Consider the following 21,271-nt stretch of genomic DNA (forward strand, 5'->3'; position numbering starts at 1 on the left):
AAAAAGTTTCGCTGTCTCCAACAGAGTTGTTAAACGAGTTAAATTTTTCATATGAAATACACTCAAATACTCTTGAATGAAGTCATAAATATGTAGTTGTAATCAAATCTATTCATATTTTTCAAAATTGAAGAATTTATACTTTTTAAAGCATTGTATACTCGAAATGAGAATATCAAGGAAAAAATAGGAATCCTTGATTTAATGAAGGATAATAAATTGATTAAAATTCAGCTTTTAGTTTTCATGTAGGTTCATTAGTGTACCAGACACTTTGATCAATTTTACTCAAGACTTATAAATTTTAAAATTTCTAATCATCTTAATTAACTTTCTTTTTTATCGTTTACAAATAAAGGGTTAATTGAAAAATCTGAATACTTTTTAGTAGTCAGTAGGGATATTAGGTCCTGGAAAGGACAAAGGATAGAAATTATGTTTTTTCTTGTTAAAAATTTAGATTTATACACTGAAATATTATATTTCCAGAAAAAAAAAATCAGAATTGAAAAACAAAGACAAACTTATCAAAAAAGTAACAAAAAATTATATGGTTATACATTTTGCCAAATTTATTTAAAAATCAAAACAAAATATTAAGACGAAAAACATATTTTTTTTACATTTTAGAACAAATATTGTTCAATAAAAACGTCGAACCATTTAAAAAAGCTTTTTTTTTAATAATTGATTTGGTAGATTTTGGTATCCTGAACTCGAATCTTTCGTTTGATTTTGTCTATCAACTCCAGTTTTGTTTATATGGAGTTTTAATCAGTTTTTTTTAATCAGAAATTATTAGCAGAACTTATTTTAAAAAGTTATTAAAAAAACAAAACCTTGAAAAAAACATTGCATATTTGGACCTCGGAAAAATTGTGTAATTTATCAAAACCTTCTTGAAATGTGAATTGAGCATTTGAATAGAAGAACACGAAACAAAAATAAAAATTGAGGTTGAAATTGGTTAAAATATTTGTAATGACATAAACGGTTTTAAACCTAAAAATTGAGCGATTTCATTCAACTGACTATAAGTCGTTGTTACGACCCGCGTGAAAATCAGTGTTGAAAGCGGTTTTTGGGAAAATTCTTATCGAATTTATTAAACCTTGTGATTTTAAACAAACAACAACAAACCTATAGCTTACATTAGGTTTAGGTATTTAGTTTAAAGTACAAAGTTTTCAATTTTATACGACTGTGAACCTGTGGTTCTTGAATTGTTTGTTCAAAATAAAAAGTTAATAACCAAGATTTGAAATTTTATTTCAATATTAAAAAAAGGGATTTATCAAATGATTATCATATTTGTAAACTGATTGTTACAGGCTGAAGTAACCAACGATCCCGATACATTGTTTCCATATGTTAAATTTCAACACAACTCAGTTTTGTATTTCTTTTTTGGTTTTTGAGAAATAGCACATGCGTTCTCTGTAGAAAACATGTTCACCCATCCCGGAAAATCTTCTCCACAGTTTCGTTTTCAGTAATGTTTCTACTACTCGGCTACTCGCGGAAAATCGCACCCATAATTTTCTCCGGTCGCTCTGAGTTTTCTCCGGCCGGTGCGTGCTGGAAGAACGCTCACCATCACTGTGTTGCATACTTGCATAAATTGATGCGAGCATACCGGCATTTTTTGTTTTGTTTCAATGAATACACCAAAAGATCCGAAGATACGTTATGATTCCGAGCCGAGGCGAGGGTGGATGCAATGAATGGGTGAATTGACGCCACGTCATCACTTCAATAATGTAAGTATGTATCGGGAAGAACATAAACAATGCTGCGAACTTTATTCAAGCCGCTATGATTCACCATATTTTCCCGAAAAAAGGTATCATCTTTAGTTGAAAGATCCTGAGTCATTCAATTCTATTCATGTATGTTGAATTCATATAAAAAATCGGAGTATCAATTTTCAATTGCAAAATCTCATTTGCAATATTTTCATTCTTTTCAATTTTAGTTTCGAATGTTTGATTTGTCTTCTTGAACTACAAACATCGAAATTGGGAAAAAAAACACAAACACACTTATTTGGCATAATCCCAATTGTTCATATGAATAAAAAAATAGCTCCAGGTTTTTCGCAGATTCTTTGTGATACCTACCTACTTTTTTGTCGATTTTCACTTTGCTTTATTACAGCCACTCGGTTATTTGTCTCTCTAGTCTTAGTGGAGTTTTTATTTCTCCGAATCTTTTCAGTCTTTTTAGTCTTATCAAGTCTTTTCATGTCTTTTCAAGCCTTTTCAGTCTCTGCAAGTCTGTTTAGTCTTTCTAGTATTTTAAGTCTTTTAAGTTTTTCAAGTTTTTTGATTCTCTTATTCTTTTTAGACTAAAAAGTTAAAACGCTTTTAAGTCTTTTTAGTTCTTTTAGTCTTCTACATCATTTCAGCCTTTTAAGTATTTTAAGCCTTTTGAGTCTCCTAAATCTTTTAAAACTTTTAAGTCGCTTAAGTCTTTTAAGCCTTTCAAGTCTCTTGAGTCGTTTAAGTCTTTTGAGTGTTTTAAGTCTTTTAAATGTTTTTAGTTGTTTATGTCTTTTTAGTCTTTTAAGTCCCTTTAGTCTTTAAGTCTTTTGAGCCTTTTAAATCTTTTTTGTCTTTTTAGTATTTGCAGTCTTTTTTAGTCTTTTTAGTCTTATAATTCTTTATAATCTTCTTAGTCTTTTAAGTCTTTTTAGTCTTTTTAGTCTTTGAAGTCTTTTTAGTCATTTTAGTCTTTTTAGTCTTTTTAGTCTTTTTGGTCTTTTTAGTCTTTTTAGTCTTTTTAGTCTTATTAGTCTTATTAGTCTTTTTGATCTTTTAAGTCTTTTTAGTCTTTTATGTCTTTTTAGTCTTTTTAGTCTTTTCAGTCTTTTTAGTCTTTTTAGTCTTTTTAGTCTTTTTAGTCTTTTTAGTCTTTTTAATCTTTTTAGTCTTTTTAGTCTTTTTAGTCTTCTTATTCTTTTTTGTCTTTTTAGTCTTTTGAGCCTATTTAGTCTTTTTAGTCTTTTAAGTATTTTTAGTCTTTTTAGTATTTTTAATCTTTTAAGTCTATTTAGTCTTTTAAGTCTTTTTAGTCTTTCTAGACTTTTTAGTCTTTTTAGTTTTTTTGTCCTTGAAATCTTATTAATCTTTTTAGTATTTTAAGTCTTTTTAATCCTTTAAGTCCTTCAAGTCCATTTCATGTCTTTTCAGTCTTTGCAAGTCTGTGTTGTCTTTCTAGTTATCTTTATATTTTTTCAAGTCTTTGTTCCTCTCATGTCTGTTTAATCTTTTAATCTTTTCAGTCTTTTCGGTCTTTTGAGTCTTTTTAGATTTTTTATTATCCTTTTAGTCTTTTCAGTCTCTTTGATAATTTTGTTATTTTTAGTTTAAACAATCTCTGATATTCTGATTTTGATTTGATATGTCTATCTTTTTGAGAATGCTGATAATCAAATGCAATTAGGATTTTTTTTTTGTAATTCTGATACTCACGACTTTTGCAGTTAGTTACACTTATGTCACAGAAAATCACTTAACCTTGCTTATGTTCGATTGGCACTGCTAATATCTGGCTGTAAACATACCGGGGGTGATAATATTCTGGCGTCCAGCAGAATTATTAAAATTGGCGAGACAGAAAAGGACATCGGGGCCACTCATAATATAGGACGACTTCTATCCGCCGCCGCCGCCGCTCCCCACACGAATCCCAAGCTGCAATTTGCTGGATGTAGCCAGACGGACTGCCTCGTCAACAACAGACAACAAGAGACATCCAGCAGCAAAGACATATTCCAAAGGGTGGTTTCTGGTCGGTACTCGATGAAAATGATGTACTGTCTGTCTGACTGAATGGAGCATGTTTGGATTCTTGGCTCGGATCGACAATTGCACTACTAACATTCATTTGAATGCATATATGCATCATTCTCTGGACTGGTTAAATTATCTTGAACGTTATAAACGCCCGATACATTACATGGCTTTTTTTTAATTCGGTTCGTCTTTCGGGTACGTCTAACACATGGGGTCACCCGGTTGTTGGGGGATCGCTTCGCAATTATGGAAATATTTCATTTATTTGTATTTATATAGAAACTTTATTATAAGAAACAAATTAAACTACAAATTTGATTCATTTCAAGGAAAGTTTTTGGCTGAGTAATGGCCAAAAAACTTTTGAGTCAAGTTAAGAGATTAAATTCGACCAAAAGTTTCCTCCAGTACTATAGGCAATTATATTTCGAACGGATATCCGGAAACATAACGGAACAGAGATAAAAAAAATGAGCTACATGAATGTGCATTATTAGAACATAGAAAAATGTTTCGATTTCCCGTTGCGAACACTGAAAAAAGCTAAACAGATAATGCATTGCATCATGCCATAACCTGCCGACTTATTTTCGTTGACTTAATTGTGTTATCGCACAAAACAAACGATGCACCCAAAGGAACATAAAAGCTAATGAAGACTAATGAGTCGTCGTCGTTGCTAAAGCAAATATTGACAACATGACCCAAATCAGACGGAGAAAGAATCTCTTACCTGTGCTAATTCTTCCGTGTTGGAAGAAAAATTCCCGTCGAACTGTCTAGCCCTTTTACCTTGATGTACGCAAATTGAGCGATTCCTGGCGCGAAAAAAATCTCTAGTGGGTAAACAATGGTGTTTCGGAAGGTATGTAAAAATACTCACATTACATGGGAGAATATTGTATTCGATATATATTTTTGTGTTGTGTTGTGTTGCGTTAAAATAGAATAATATAATGTTAACTTGTTAAAAGTTAAGATTAACGAAAAATATATGTATAGTAAGTATTTGTTAAATATTTGACTTTGATTATCATTTACTACACTTCTTTGGTTGCCAAAATGCCAACCGAAAAAAACACGATCACGATCACGAATTTTGCTGAATAAATACCACCCCTCGGAAAGCCATCGCACCGATTATTCGAACTATTAAGATAGTTAATTTTGAGGCAGAAAGAAGGTTCCTAACCATTTTTAATTGTAATCATCCGTGAACAAATGGGAAACGTTTTGATGGGCCGCCTTATATTGATCACCAATTACTCCCGGTACTAATTTTATCGAGACCGGGAATAATGAGGTAACTGTAATAGCATTAAAATAATGTGCTACCCGGGACAGAACGATCCCAGATTCGCCGCGGGAAACGAGTCTTCCAATGTAGAGAAAATACATTTGAACATTTGAATACGATCTCACTAAATAAGAATAAATAAATTAACAGATAAATTCACTTAAAAAGACACTGCAAGACCCGATTTTGAGATCCATAAACATTTTGAAAACCGTGGTCGAATTACAGGTGCGAAGAACCATTCTCGTTAAATGTGGGGTGACATTTGCGCATTAGTTTTTAAAAATAGCAATAAGGTTAAAATATGTATTTTTAGATTATCGTAGTCATCTACTAAGGATACAGAAAATCATGCAAATTTATCTAAAATGGTCTAAATTCTTCACAATTTTTAATTTTGTCGGTTGTTCTATTTTCTTACTATTCTAAAGCATGTTGAATTTCAACGAAAAAAAAAAGAAAAAAAAAACAAACGGGTTATTTCATTACCCAGTGTCCTTAAACGCTAGGCTCCTGCTTAAATATGGTGATCGTGATCGGAAATATATAGATTTAGTCTGATGACTGGAGAATTAGAATACAGCAATTCTAATCAGTCTCTCACTAAGATTGATTCGTTGTCGAGTCTCCGTTTTCTTGTTGTTGCCGGTCCGAGATAAGCCGGTCCAGCTTTTTACCATTGCGCATACGCTTGGATATGCCAACCAATCCCGGCGGGTCGTACGAGTCAGGGTCGGTGAGACTGCGCTTGCAGGTGGCCAGATCCGGGGTCCTTACGATGTGATTTATGCGTTCCAAATCCTGGAAATTATGAAAATACAAAATTAGTTATCGTAACTAGAATTTAAAAATTAGTAACTAGAATTCAGGCAGAACCCAATTTAAAACTTATTCGGTAAATACCTTTTATAAATAAAAACTAAACACGACAGATCTGACATCGGATAATGATATACATTTACCTTAGCAGGACTGCAGTGAAATTTATACGTGATTGAGTTGGGCGACTCTTTCCTGTCTCCGTTTCTGCGGTCCATCGGATTGACGTACAGTGGAATTCGTGCATCTATTTGTCTTGGCGAAAGCATGAGGCTGCGACCTCTCGGAGGCGGTGAAAGCACCAAGGAATGCTACGTCGAACACAAAAAAAGTTGCTTTGTACATATAGTAATATGAACAAACGTAAAGCGAAATTTATTGCAACTTACTTCTTCGGCGTTGTTGAACTGCATCGCAAATTCTTGCATCAGCTGAACGTAGACATTGTTGTAGAAGCGAATAATATCACCACGTTCCTCTTCTCCGTGCTGAACCGAAATGCCGGCCAAATCATTCGGATTTACTCGATGACCCTCTTCGTTACGATTGCCACTGGCCCCACTTTGTTGTTGCTGGCGCTCTTGCTCCTGTTCCGGGTTCACCCGTCTCATAAACACACTCCGATAGACATGGCTGCTCGATTGCGGCTGGCAACGGTAGCATCTCATGATTTCGGTGAATGTGATGTTGCGCCTGCGCACCTTGACGAACACGTAGATGGCACACATGAGCATTTGGTCCAAGTGTCGATCACGCATCAGCTCTGCCGAGAAGTTTACGATCGAGCGCTCGAAAATGGTCCAAATCTGTTTCTGGATGTCTAGAGATGTGAGGTTCAAATTTGCGCACAGATGCATCATACGCACAGCCGCAATTGTGTAGAACTGAAGTGATTGAAGGATGTATTAAAAATCAGATAAAAATAAAAGTGCATAAGATCGATAAAAATTTAAAAAAAATGTATCTTCAGAATTAAAATCAATCATATGTGCGTTACCTTTCGGAAGAACAGTTTCAAAGAGCTCTCCCCGGGTCGTCGTTTTGACAAGGATCCATTCGGAACCGGTAGCTTCAGCGGTGAGTTGAAATCCAGTGTCGATGCAAACGGTTGATTCAAATTGCGTGGGCCGAGGGTTTCTGAAAATATTCGGAATAAATTCATTATTGATTGCAAAAACGGTTCGTATGATTTTTGATGAATTAAGTTTAACAAAGCGCATACTGATGTTACTATAACCGGTTTTTTTAAGCATGTTTTAATTCCAGCGATGAGTGTTAAATGAGTTAGTCTATGCTGAAAGTTAGGAAGGTCCAAATCATGTTCTGACCGTGAATATGCAAGGGAAGTCTGTTTTTAAAGACGAGACATTTAGCAAAGCAAAGTGGAGGAGGTGAAAAGCGATAAGGACTTTGTAGAAACCCAAATGGTAAATCTTGCGGGCGAATGCAGATGATGATGCCATACGGGAAGGTTGCTATCAAACTAACCATTTGATTGTTGAGAGTTTTGCTTTTTGGGAGTTTGGGAAGAATCTGCAGCACTGTTTCGATCTTCATCAAGACCAAACAGCCGTTTTTTAGCTGAATCTGGGTTTGGAACCTTCCTGATAACCGTCCCAGTTGACGAAGTAGCCGTTGAAGTTGAAGGTGTTGCCTCTATATAGGTCAATATAGGTATCAATTTCACAAAGTTAATTTAACATGGAGCCAGTTAAATGGAAGGTGGTTTGATACTCTTACCGTTTTTCAGTTGATCGTTTATCTTCACAGCGCTATCACCCGGTTTGTGCGGAGTTATACCAGATAAATCCGTCGAGGATTCCACTTCTTGTGCTGTTGGAACGGTGTAATTGATTTTCTGCATCGTTGTCCACAGAGGCGATGAACTAGTCCAACTTAGTGATTCTAAGCATTGTTCTTCAACCTGTGTTAGAGAAAACAAATATCAGTTTAATATTCTAAAATAACAGAAAATAAATGCTAGACTTACGATCGTCAGATGTTTGATGACGTCCCGCGTCAGCAAATCTTGGTGGTTCAAAATTATCATTTCGATAATACGATAAAAAATAAAGGGAGGCATCTCGAAGGCCTTCAATATCCAAGAAAAGTTCTGCTGTAGATTGTGCGCATAGATAACTATTTCGGCACTGCACACCAGGAGTGTTTTGTTGAACATATCCTCGCTACAAAGCTGCCAAATCATGTTTTGATGGTGGCGTCTTTGTTCGACCCTTACGATGTTTTCCAACAAACGATAATAAACAGCCTCAATCATATCGTACTTTGCAACGGCGGACTTTTCGTTCCATTTATGTTGGGTCATCCAAGCTAGAAACTTTTCACGAAAGCCGGCAAGTCTGCTCTTGACAATCGTAGTTGGGTCTCTAGAAACACTTCTGAACAACTCCTGCAACGACCCATGGGGTTGTCCATCGTACCCGGTTAGTTTCATGCGTAATTTGTTAACCGAGGCATTTGCGGTTGAGATTGGAGTAAAATTATTGCACTCTGCATTACTAATGATTCGGGCACGTCCAGTGAGTGGCGTCTGCTGGCAAAGAGGGATCTTCTCCGGCGTTCCAATTGGATTCAGCTGTTGGTTATGGAACCTGGCCAAGAATGGGGAATCCAACTTCTGAACCAAAGCTATGCGCTCGTCAAATTCTCCACAGCTCAGTATAAAAGTATCATACAAGCTGTTAAGGGACTTCAAATTGTCATCGAAGTTACCGACAGTTGTCAGATCTGTGAAACTATTCTGATCGCCTTTCAGTACGTTTGTCTGGAAGAACTTTTCGATTACGTCCTTCCAGCTAGTGTTCAAGGTGTTCAGCACATTTGAGCCGCAGCCTTCGTCACAAAGAGCTTCGATTACACAAACCGGCTGTTCCGGGATGTTACCGGACATGAATCCTTCCGGAATGCCTTCGAATGTTGGGTTAACGATATCTTTTCTTCCATCGGCAATCGCATTGGCGTATAGCATGTTCAAACAGCACAGAAGCATATTGTAGGACGAAACCAAATCTCCACTCTGCTCTGGATACTCAGCCTTGGCGCAGATGAAAAGGGTCCAAATAAACTCAAACAGCCGATTCGGGCTACAAGGAACAGGTTTCGATTTTTTGCCTCGCTTGGGTTCATCCGTATTGGGTGCAAGGAAAATAAGCGGGAAAATTTCGCAGTACTTGACGTAGATGGACATCGAAACGGTAAAGCTGTGCTGCAGATTATTTATGGCCGTGCGCTGGTTTTCCGGCAGTGAAGCCATTTCGATCCACTGAGAGATTTTGCTGTCGAACTCGATGAACCTTCAAAGAAAAGGAAACGGTTTGAATTGGGGGTTTTTGCGTGTTGCTGCAAAAAAACAAGAGTAGGTACGGTTGTATACTGTTTACCGGAAGTACCATTTACCGGAATACCATTTACCGGACTGTACTATTTACCGGAATTCCATTAACCGGACTATACCATTTACCGGAATTCCGTTTACCGGACTATACTATTTACCGGAAAACCATTTACCGGAACTACCATTTACCGGAATTTCTTTGATACGTATAAATTTGGGTTGTACCCAATTTTCCCGGAAATTTTCGCCAGAATTTACCATTTCTCAAAAAAAAATCGCTTGAAGGACCATTTCCCAGAGAATTGAATATTTTTATACGAACTGGAATACGAAAAAAAGAACTGGTTTCCAAAAAAGGGGTTTAAAAATATTATTCTTTGCGGCAAGGCCGCAACCAACGAGGATGAAGGGGCTGAGGCGGCACAAAGCCGCCGAGGGTCCCAAATCCGAGGTGGCCGCCGACCCGCCGTCGGAAGCGGCGGCCCTATTACATTGGTCTAGGTCTGTCGGGGCTTCATAGGTCTGCGTGAAAGCTAGGGGTGATCCCTTAGTCCCGTCCGCCACGCGACAGCGTGAAGGACAATATGTCTTTCAAGTTCGAACGCGCAGCGTGAGGAGTCGGATACTAAAAACAAAAACGATTTTTAAAAGCCACACTGGTCATCATGAAATCAATTAAAGTACCCAAATCTTGACCAAAAACCATTCTGGGCAAAAGTTCACGGGTAAACGGGGTACAATAATAGATTTGTCCTTAAAAACTCTTAATCCGGTAAATGGCATTCCGGTAAATAGTACATTCCGGTTAATGTCATTCCGGTAAATGGTTCATTCCGGTAAATAGCAGTCCGGTAAACGGTTCATTCCGGTAAATGAATTTCCGGTAAATAGCATTCCGGTAAATGGTTTTCCGGTAAATGGAATTCCGGTAAACAGTATACAACCGTAGGTACACTTACTTTATGTTACACAGCCGAAGTAAGCGTGTCAAGGAAACACAGTTTCCCTGTAGGACGGAATTGGTGTTGCCAACGGTCGGCGTGACCGTTTGTCGACAAGCCACGTAAAGCGAGCAGCATAGCCAGTGCAGAGGGTCACCCTGAAAAGGAAGAATAAAACAAAATCATTTCAATTTAATCTCAGCAAATATTTTCATCTAATTTTTTAACGGAGGATTCAATTCCATACATATTTCATTAAACTCTCTTGACTGATATCAAGCCCTTTAACTCCAAAACATTACAGTTCCAATTTTTTAACGCGTCACATTCTTATTAGTTCGCCCCTCTGATGTCCAATCAAACACGTGGCATTTTGCCACGACCTTGAACTGTTCCTTTTATTATGAGGAACATCACAGTGATTCTACTATTATTCCTTTTTCTGACATACAAATTTACATCTTTTCTGAAAGGCGTTCAATAACAATACGGTTTCAAAAAGTAACTTTCGATTAATATAAAATGTCTTCGATCATGGTTAATTAAACAAGTCATTATATAAACTACTCATTAGAAGAATAACAAATTTTGTATTTTTTCAAACGAGAAAGTTACAATTACAAGTTTCTGTGCTGAGAAAATAATATCACATCCGCCCGAACATCTTGCGCAAGATCAGTCACCTTCTTTTCAATTTAAAGGGCACTAGCCTACGCGGAGAAAAGCGAACGGGCCAAAATCAGCTGTCCAAATGCACCAGCAAGGACGCGCCAAACCCCGTATAGAAGCTGAAACCCAAAAGAAAATCGAAGAAAAATGACGCTCGAGCTCGCACCGGATAAAAAGGCACCACAATAAACTTTTCTTTCTCGTTTTTAGGGGGATGTAAAAAAATATAACAGGTAGTTTCATCACTCACATATGCCCGAAGAGGATATCAGCACATAGAGATGAGGGAAAACAATGTCAGCAAGATACGGTTTGCTGCTGAACGCGCCATGTGCAATAAAGAAAGGGTCAGATTGCAGACATACATGATGCATCTGTTTCTGGTCCCGGACGACTTTTGGGTCGAACATTAACAAATCCGCCACCGCCTTTTGGTGTTGTGTGTGTGTGGAATAAGCCATACGATGAAAATCGGGGGCAATGAAAAGCATCTGAAGCTTCTGAACAACAACAAAATTGTACGAACTACACGTAGTTCATGCTTATTTTCATTGTCATTTAGGACTCTATTATTTCAGCACGTCTAACTCTAAGCTTCCCTGAACGTTGTTCAAAGGAAAATTTAAAGCCTAAAATGCTAAACAATTTACCTCGAAAATGAATGAATACAGGTAATAACAGGTGAGAATTTTACAATAGAATTGGAATTCTAAGTTCTACAAGGTCTTTCCTTTCGTTATAGCGATCTAGAACTGGTTTAATAAATAATTTAGTGTAGGATTGACTTTTTTTCAGGTGAGGAAGCATCAGAGTTCAAAATCTATATCAGGAAAAAAATCGAAAGCTCAAAATCAGTATTCAAGAGTAAAATTTGGTTTTATTTAAGATTAGAATATTGTTGATAGGTTTGTCGTAAATGAAGATTGTATACCGTTTGTTAAAAAGTCATTTGGTATAAAGCCGTTTTTGTAGCTTCTTTATTTGAAACGGCTCATGCCTTTAGGTTTTAAGGAACCAAACTCGTTTTGTTTGTTTACAAATGTTTGCTCAAGTCTAGTTCATTATTTTTCTTAGACGAAAAAAAAGATAGGGAAATATGAAAAATAAAAAGAATTATAGACGAAGATCAATAGCTTTGAGAAAAAGGTAGGTATATTTCAAACATGTAGTCAGGCTTGGCAAAAGTCATCGTTATGAGGCGTGAAGCTGTGACTGTGAAGCCTCTTGGTCCGTCAAACTCAATTGACTGTTCCTTAACGACCAGTCACTTCGTTTGCCAGTCATTCATTCCCCAGTCATTTGAAGCTAAAATAATAATCTAGTCAAGCAATCGCATTCAAACGACCGATGACGAAAATGAAACGCATTTATTATTATTGTTGCTCCTGCCAGCAAGCCGAAGACGACCGAAGACGAACAAGAAAAGCATTTATTATTATTGTTGCTCCTGCCAGCAAGCTCGTTTTCAGTTTTTTATTGCTATTGTTGCTCTCTGCCAGCAAGTCGTTCAAGTAGTTGTACCTGCCGTCAGCAGCCGATCGAAGTGTGAAAAGATTTGCCAGTCACTCTCAGGAGAAATTTTGACCTTGTGTAGGAGCTTCGCCAGTCGATGATGGAGAAATGTTGATTGTTGTCGTGCTTTATCCGTCATGCGAGTAGTGAAGCTCCGTCAATTGAGAACAGTGCCAGTCGTTTGATGAAACAAAACTAGTCGGGTCAAGCGTGACGGGCGAAATTTGCCATCACTGCATGTAGTCCAAGTCCAACACGGCCAGGACATTTCTCACTGGAACATAGGGTGGTTTTCCTCGGACCCGAAGGGTGTCTATTCAATTTGTTCTGACAACAAGATGGACTTCACACGACCAAACAATATGGTCGATGTCATAATAACCTCGGCCGCAAGCACACAAATTACTGCCAGTAATGTCAAAACCATAGAGTACCGCGTCTAAGGAATAATGATTGGACATGAGACGGGAAAATAAACGAATAAAATCCCGACTAAGATCCAATCTATTAAACCAGGGTTTAAGGCTTACCTTTGGGATAATCGAGTGGAGCCACCGACTCAACTCATCCTCGTCTCATTTGCGCTGCCAGTTGACGAGAGAGTTTTTTCAAACAAAAAAGTAGAATTCGTTGAAGACGATTTCACGGTGATTAGTGTCGTCTTACATCGCCCCCACCTTTGCCAGAGTCTGCCGTCTCATTACCCACTATCGACCAATGCGAGGGAACCCAAACAAAGGTGATGGTACAGCTACGTTTTGATAAAGCACTCAAATGATCCCGTATCTTCTCGAGGAAGTACAGCGAGTGCTTTCCTGGTTTTATTGAATGGATTGCTTCAACAGAGCTCAGACTATCCGATACAATATAGTAGAGTCCAACAGGCCGTGAAGAGACACTGCCCAAAGCCCGGTGAATAGCTGCTTACTTCGCTATACATATAGAGCATGGTCACTGGGAGACTGTGAGAGGCGCTAGATATTTAGTTAAACACTCCAAATCCTGCTATTTCTTCTATTAGTGATCCATTGGCGAAGTAAATTTTATCAGCATCGACGTGTCTATATTTAGCTTCGAAAGTTCGTGGAATCAAAAGTGGGCGATGCTAATCCGGGATTCCACGAATTTCCTGCTGCATAGACGAATCAAACTGGACAAACGAATTATCGTAGTCTGGGCTGCAAACAGCTGGAGAATACGAAGAAGGGTTTACCTGCATTGACATGAGGACATGATATATAGACATAAACCTAGTTTGAAGATTTTGCTCAAGTAACCTTTCGAAATTTACAATTACCAATGCATTGCAAAATGGGTTCATGACCTCACACCTGATGAGGAACCAGAGTGATAAAAAATTGAATCGATCTTTCAGAGGGAGTATTTCTGCCAAAACTTCAAGACTCATGTTATGTGTTGAGGGCATACAGCCCAATGCGATGCGGAGACAATGATATTGGATACGCCCGAGTTTGGTGAGGTGAGATTTGGCAGCTGACTGGAAACAGAAGCTACCTTTTTCCATCACTGAGAGAATTGTTCGATACAATTTTAATAATCTTCTGATGGGTTCCCCACCAGGTCCCAGTGATTGATTCTTTGTTGGCATTTTCCTCTCAAATACTCAACGTGAGCTCTCCAGGTACACTTGGAAACAAACCAATACCTAAGATACTTAAAACATCACGATTTAGTAATCGTTCTGCCTAGGAGTTGAAGTTTAGGTTGAGCAGGTCTATGTGTCTTAAAGAAAACAACCATATCCGTTTTCTGAGGGGAAAACTCAATCCCAAACTCCAAAGCCCGGGAAGTCCATCTGGGGTCTCTGGCCATTATTCCAATCCGGACTAAGGCTGTACCCGTAATGGGAGACCATACTCGCGCAAAGCGCTCCACGGCAATACTCATTCGTACTACTCCTGCAAAGTTTTCCCCTCCCTGTCACGATTCGCGACTCATGGGACATCTCTCCGTCGCATTCGGCCTAAGCTAGTCTTTAACGAATCAGCTGCATTTGATTTGCATGGATTCAATACGTTTTTCAAGCTGGTATTCATAAAGCGGGCCACAGACTACACAACAGTTGTACAAATGCGATGAAATTTTGTCGCTGTGAGCACGATTTGTATCGTGTATGGCACTGCTTGAATGAGCGCCCAAACGGTTGGAGTAAAATCGGTCGGGATCGAAATATTTTGTACAACACATTCTCCCAGCCGGGGTGGAGATGGTTTTTATTTTTGTTGCTGTTGCTGTTTCCGCCAGCAATCGTTTGTGTTCGCGTGAAATATGTTTGTATCGTGTGTGGGCGAGCATAGATCGAACAATCGTCGTGGAATCATCGAATTTGTACAGGCCAATTTGTGTAGTCTATGGCCCGCTTAAGACTCAACTTTTTTCATGTTCATAACATCAGCCCATGAGTTACATACAACCTTGAAAAGGGAAAATTTCGTTCCTTGAAAGTTTAATCCAATCCACTAAATTTCTTTGAAGAACACATAAATCCTCCTCCATCACCATCAAAATCATCAACGCAAACACTTGAGCAACAACAAAAAATCAATCAATACATAAGAAAAAAAAAAAACTACAATATCATCACGTATTAGTAGCTACGCCGTCGCCGGGATATGCAGAAAGAAGTAATAAACATCATCTAGAATATGCAGGCGATGGAAGCGCTGACGAATTTGGGTGATATTTTTGCATTAGTGCAAGTGGAATGCAGCTTTTCACCCAACTTTTGACAGTTCTAAAGGGGTTTTTCTTGAGGACAGAAAGAATAACTTTTCGCTTCCATCGCCCATGTAATGTAGATCTTGATTTGATCCTGCAAATAACTGTACATATAATAATCTGTCCAAACCGGGTATTTCATTTCAAATCTTTTGACCTTTATCCCGGGAGAGCCCAGGTACAATAAAAAAAATTGGTCTTTATTTTGATGAAGGGTTAAGTCCGGCCATCTTTCGCCGATGTATATACCTACGATTAACAGGGACGGGCCAGATTTTTTCAAACCTTTAAATTACAATATCCGGATTAGCTCGGGGCTCGGATATATCCATGCAATAGGTGGATGTTCAATTTAGAGAACCACAAAGGCTTGCTACTCACCTCCAAAGTGTAGTTGCTCCGGATGTCCCGAAAGGCACTCCAGGACCGTTCCTCCGTCGAGACATCGGTGTTGAGCTGCTCGCAGATGGCCCGATGTTCAGTACGGAGCGCCTCTTCGTCCGCTTGATTAGTCATTTTGGCTCTTCCAATGATTCCGAGACTCGATGATTCGGAAACCAAGTAATAATGTAACCCAGCTTCAAATAGGAGGTAAACACCAGCTAAGAAATGAAGCCACTTTGAAATGTGCACCCAAGGGAAGTCACAAATGTTGCTGCAGAAAAACACTGTAAACTGGAACACCGGATACACTGGAATATCGCGAAACGCGGGGACCTGACCTAATCCGTGTCTCGACGGCACTAGAAACGAGAAGCGAGTGATTTGCTGGCTCCGCTCTGAAATGCTGAAATCACGTCATGCTCGAAATCTCGTCATGATGATTGAGGCGGGCAAAGCGTGCGCGCAAGCGGAAGAAGAACAACCGTCATTGACAAAACAAGGGACGCGTCGTGTATTTCGTTAGATGTTTTTTGATATTTATTTTATATATAAAAGTGAGGTTAGCGCAATGATACTCTAACACTAGAGTTGAATTAAAACCAATTGGATTAAAATCCAAAAAAAAAAAGATAATCTAACACAGATTTTCATAAGAATGGCTATTGCTTTCTCTGTTCAACACATGAGAATTTATACCGAGATCGCATCACCAATAGTTCGACAATTCAAATAACTGTCAGGCTTTAATGACATGATATTTATTAGAGTAAGAAAGTTTTTCATCTATAAAGTAGGTGAGTAAAAAAATTCGCTCCCTTCGCTTCTGCCTGAACTAAATTTTAAATTTCTTCAATTTACAGAGTCTCACATGAAAGTGAATTTCTGATGTGTATCAGCTGAAGGTTAAAGCTGCTTGACTTTTTTTTTTTAAATTAATCTTTCAACCCATAAAATGTGAGCCTGATTTATACTCCAAATGTTCTAGATTTCCACAAAAGCTTATTGTTTTGAAGAAAATAAATCCAATAACCCTCAATTGGTTTCCCTTTATTTAACACGTTGGTCGCCATGGGACCCATATTCGGGTGACGGGTGTATTTCCTTTATATTAACGCTGAAAGAATTTCTTTGGGCCTGGCTACCATGCATATAGGCTCGTTAAGCGGGACATAGACTACACAAATGGCCTGTACAAATTCGATGATTCCACGACGATTGTTTGATCTATGCTCGCCCACACACTATACAAACATTTTTCACGCGAACACAAACGATTGCTGGCGAAAACAGCAACAGCAACAAAAAAACCATCTCCACCCCGGCTGGGAGGATGTTTTGTACAAAATATTTCGATCCCGACCGATTTTACTCCAACCGTTTGGGCGCTCATTCAAGCAGTGCCATACACTATGCAAATCGTGTTTACAGCGACAAAATTTCATCGAATTTCTTCGCATTTGTACAAATGTTGTGTAGTCTGTGGCCCGCTTTATGCCTGGCTAGTAAGACTTTGTACCAAAACCAATGAAACTCGCTGAAGTGGAAGAAATGAAAATTTATTCGTACAATGAACATTCGGGTATGAATGTTGATACAATATGTTGTTTTTTTTTTTTTTTAATCTACAGCACTGAAATACATGCCGTTGCCTGAAAACACCGAAACAACCGCCCACCGCCCCCTCCACCCATCATCGTCATCAATGTTTTGGCGGGGAAAGAGACGAGAACCGTCATCATTGGCGGGGAAAGAGACGAGAACCGTCATCATTGGCACGCGAGGCAGCGGGCGCGTTTCAAAAACGCGCGAAAACTGGACCTGTTGTGGCGGGAAAATTATGGCGTCGTCTCTCTCTCGGTTGCGGATTTGGTATGAACCATGGTCATTACAACCCCCTTTGGTATGAACAATCGTGTTCTAGTTCTAATTCCGGAAGTTTGATTTCTGGTAAGTGATTTTCTGTTTACTTTTATTAGATTCAACTAGTCAGGAAAGGTGAAAAAAAGAATTCATTTTGAAGTAAATATTTTAGAATTTGTATAAAGTATGTTGTTGTTGGCGGAAGAGCGCGGGCAGGCAGCGAAACCCGCCAAAGGCGGGGAGCTCTTTGAATGAGAGCCCAGCGAGTTTAAAAATTACGAATGAACCTTTTTGTATTTTGGCACTACACTGAGAAAATTTCATCGATAAAAATGATCGTAATGGTAATAGAGTAGGGGGGTGACAATCTGGTTCTTCTTGCGAAAAAGAATCTTTTTTTTTCTATCCATCGGTAGAAACATTTATGGTGTTTTCCTCTCAAAGCAGTACGAAGTTGAAAAAGTCAAAATTTCAACCAATGAGGAACCAGAATGATTGTTGTGTTAGTGTGGAATCATTCATAGTTCTCTAGGATTTGACATCTAGTTCGGTTCCTTGACAGCAAAATGTCAGGTTTGTTATGGGCCCACAAAATCGTGGGGCCGTAATTTTGATGGTTGTCAAAATCAATGACAAAGGATAGGGCTGTCACCCCCCTGTAATAGAGCATTTCCTGAGACAGATGGTGGTAGGGTAGCATTTTGTTTTTGTTTTGAAAAATGTAAACACCTACTGGTCGCCATTTTGAACTTGGGAGATTAGCACGGTTAAATTATTTCTTCAAAAGATATATTTTTTTCAAATTAACATTACATAACATCAACATTACCTTCAAAGTATGGCATGTCTAGAATTTTTAAATTTTAGCTAGTTTAAAAAATTAAGAATTTTGCACAACCATTACTATTCAGGGGTGTAATTTGCTCACACAATGAGTTTAATGTGCATTTTTTCCATAGTACATTGAGAGAGCAAAACCGAGCACTGCCTGAGCTAGCTGTCCATCAATGTGCCACATCGAAGCAAATCACTGAGCTACGCAGCGGTAGCCCTCAGCACATTGAGCTGCACAATGTGTACCAGTATACCCCCACAACGCTGAATTCAACAAACGAAAGCGCATTCTTCCTCAATAAACAAGCAACAGCAACAACACAGCCGAAATTTGGGCGGGCTCGGCCTGCCGGCTGCCGAACACCGTTGCCACAAAAAAAATGTATCATAAATGAGTCTGATCTTTAACTTTAATTTAACAGAACCAAATACACTGATGGTATTGATTTTCGTGGCATCGCTGGTCGGCAGCCGGCAGGCCGAGCCCGACCGAATTCCGTTTGTGTTGTTGCTGTTGCTTGTTTATGAGTTATTTTCTTCATTGCAAGCAGCCGGTGTGTCTTCGTGCCGGACTTGACGAACGATGATCGTTTTTATTTCTTTCGATGAGAAGAAAAACTAAAACGAAGAAGATTGCTTGGCAAATTTCTAAAGCCAGAATTCACACTGAGCAGCACATTGAGCAGAGTGAATCAGCTCATTGTGTTTTTCATCATTGTGAGAAACCTCTCAGAAAATTCGATTATCGGCGCGCAGTAAGAGAGCGAGCAGTAGATATTCTATCGCCGTGCGCGCAGTTCTAAAAAGCTTGCGTTCACATTGTGCTTTTAGAACACATTGTGCTGTTTTGAGGAGTATAACACCCCTGTTACTATTCCACCTCCAATTTGGTTTCGTTACTATTCGGCCATTGAACATGCGAAGTGTTGTTATTATTTTTACCCTACCACCAGACGCCGAAAATTGTAAACATGAGAAATCAGCTGTTCGGTTGACAAGTCGGAAAATGCCTTATTGTAGTTAATCAATAAACGTTTATGATTAAACAACAAATTTAATAATATTGCACTGGTATTTCGCCACCATCCCAAATAACAGCGCACAAATTCAACTGCATAATTTTGATTAATTTTTTTTTAATTGAACGAAAATTACAATAGCATGCATTTTATCATTTTTCGAGTTGTTTTGAACTTTCTTGTTTCTTTTACTTGACAGTTTTCGATTTTACAAATTTTGTTCGTTTTCTAAGAACATATGCTAATACGAAATTAACTTACTTAATAAATTAAAATCATTTAATATTAATCTATAAATTAAATAGTTAAACATATTCAGCCACAATTGTAAGACTTGCTTCTTTTTTCGAATATTAACAAATGGTTGTTGCGTACTTTGGACAAAGTATCATTTTTCAATTATAACAGTTGAAATTAGGAACGATATCGTTTACCCAAGTAACAATTTAAGTTTTATTCCAACCTTAACAGTTCGCTTAAGACTATTTCCTAAAGCTACTTTATAAGCCAAAGCGCATTCTACGCTATTGGCACAACTACTTTAAAGTTAACATATGGCCAAAAGGGACCATTTTGTTAACGTTTTTAAAGCTAATTCTATACGCTATAATAAAACATCCAACAGAATAGTTTTATTCGACCTTATAGACATAGCTTTGAGAAACCTTACAGAGCCCTCTTCAGACTATCCACAGCTCTTTTAAAACTACGTCGTGGAATCTGATAGGAATTTTACTGTGGGATATGTGAAATCTGATAGGAATTTTACTGTGGCAGCTGTGGAATCTAATAGAAATTTTACTGTGGGAACTTTCTGTTCCGATTTTTCTCGTTTTATCACTTACTCTCCCAAGCATTTGATGATAGGTAAAGATTCCATTTAAAATATTTTAAAAATATTCTCATTCTCATTTTCAATATATCTAAGCAAGAAACTTCCTGCAACCTCAGATTTTTGGTGAAGTGTATACGAAATAGCATCAAAACTTAAGCGCGCCTCAAAGAAAATCAGGATTGACCATATTTTAAGCATTTTTTAAATAAAAAAATTATAATTAAAAGAAAATATAAATTGACTCAAATGATGCAATTTTTGTTTTACATTGAAATTTATCACCTATACAACAAATAGTACCGTCAACATTGTCAAATTGATGAAAATGTCGAGTTTTTAGTATTAAAGTATTATTTACAGCAACATGGCGTCAGTAATTTCGATTCAATTTCACAATCAACATGGCGCTCAGTAAATTAATATTGAAAATCTTAAGGCAGTTGTAAAACAGTGTTAAGATGGTTTTATGACGGTTAGAAAAATGTGGTAATAAAACAATTTCAATAAACAGTTTTTAAATGGTTTTAAGAGACCTTGAATCAAAGCTTCGTTTGACGTTTCTCTAAATGGAATACACGCTCATGATGGATTTATCCATTTTTGAGAAAAAGAAGTTTTTCGCAATAAATGAAAACATTTCGATTTGTTGCTTGGCAAAAGGCATTCATGCAACTTTTTGTTTTGTTTCCTTTTGACTATGAGGATGGTCAATCATCTTTAAATAACAAATAGGCATTGCTATCAAATAATCTCAAACTATTTTGGAATAGAACATTTTCTGTTATCAAAACCCTGGCCTCAAAGCTAAATAATAACCCGCATAAATAAGGATTATAACCAAATGATTTTTGAAGCGTAATAAAACGTTTAGCAAACGATTATTGAAATTGTAAAAACATTGCCTGAATCGTGAAATCCGAAATGATTGAATTTTGAATTTGTAGTTAGGTTATGTAAAACAGTTAAAAACTGTTAAAACAGTTGTATGGGAAAACAATTGGAAGTGATAAAACGATTCCTTAAAACGTCCTTCGGATGTTTTGCTTACTATTACCAGAACTGCCTTACGCTTTAAATAAATCGTTATTTTCAATGATCGGCCAATGCTAGTGGTCTTCATTCTGAATACATCATCTGAAACTTGTTGAGGCTGATTTAGAATGAGCATTTTCGCTTGTGATGAAACCCGATTTCTCCGTCTTTGCTGAGT

The 21,271-nt window shown here is 37.8% G+C and overlaps 2 protein-coding genes across 4 annotated transcripts in view; one reads left to right on the plus strand and one right to left on the minus strand.

The window, feature by feature from the left end:
• Positions 1 to 4,524: 4,524 nt before the first annotated feature.
• LOC129751167 (zinc finger protein 267-like) overlaps positions 4,525 to 21,271 on the plus strand; it is a 33,003-nt gene continuing 16,256 nt past the window's right edge. For both annotated transcript variants that reach the window (XM_055746518.1, XM_055746517.1), the window contains exons 1-2: positions 4,525 to 4,662; positions 17,142 to 17,460. Coding sequence is in view for 1 of the 2 variants with exons in the window: in XM_055746517.1 (XP_055602492.1) it covers positions 17,385 to 17,460 (76 nt within the window). In the remaining variant the exon portion in view is untranslated. The remainder of the gene's footprint in view (positions 4,663 to 17,141; positions 17,461 to 21,271) is intronic.
• LOC129751165 (retinoblastoma-like protein 2) lies at positions 4,682 to 15,909 on the minus strand. Of its 2 annotated transcripts, XM_055746512.1 has the most exons (9): positions 15,511 to 15,908; positions 10,228 to 10,367; positions 7,904 to 9,227; positions 7,654 to 7,837; positions 7,402 to 7,569; positions 6,911 to 7,050; positions 6,303 to 6,797; positions 6,057 to 6,224; positions 4,682 to 5,895 (listed from the first exon to the last, which is right to left on the minus strand). In XM_055746512.1, the coding sequence occupies exons 1-9, from the start codon at positions 15,643 to 15,645 to the stop codon at positions 5,698 to 5,700; spliced, it is 2,952 nt and encodes a 983-aa protein (XP_055602487.1). In that variant the 5' UTR covers positions 15,646 to 15,908; the 3' UTR covers positions 4,682 to 5,697. The 2 variants fall into 2 exon arrangements, with proteins under 2 accessions (XP_055602487.1, XP_055602488.1); XM_055746513.1 differs by lacking the exon at positions 7,402 to 7,569 and having other exon boundaries at positions 15,511 to 15,909.

This window comes from Uranotaenia lowii, chromosome 3 (genome assembly GCF_029784155.1).
Source record: "Uranotaenia lowii strain MFRU-FL chromosome 3, ASM2978415v1, whole genome shotgun sequence".
Classification (NCBI taxonomy): Eukaryota; Metazoa; Arthropoda; class Insecta; order Diptera; family Culicidae; genus Uranotaenia; species Uranotaenia lowii.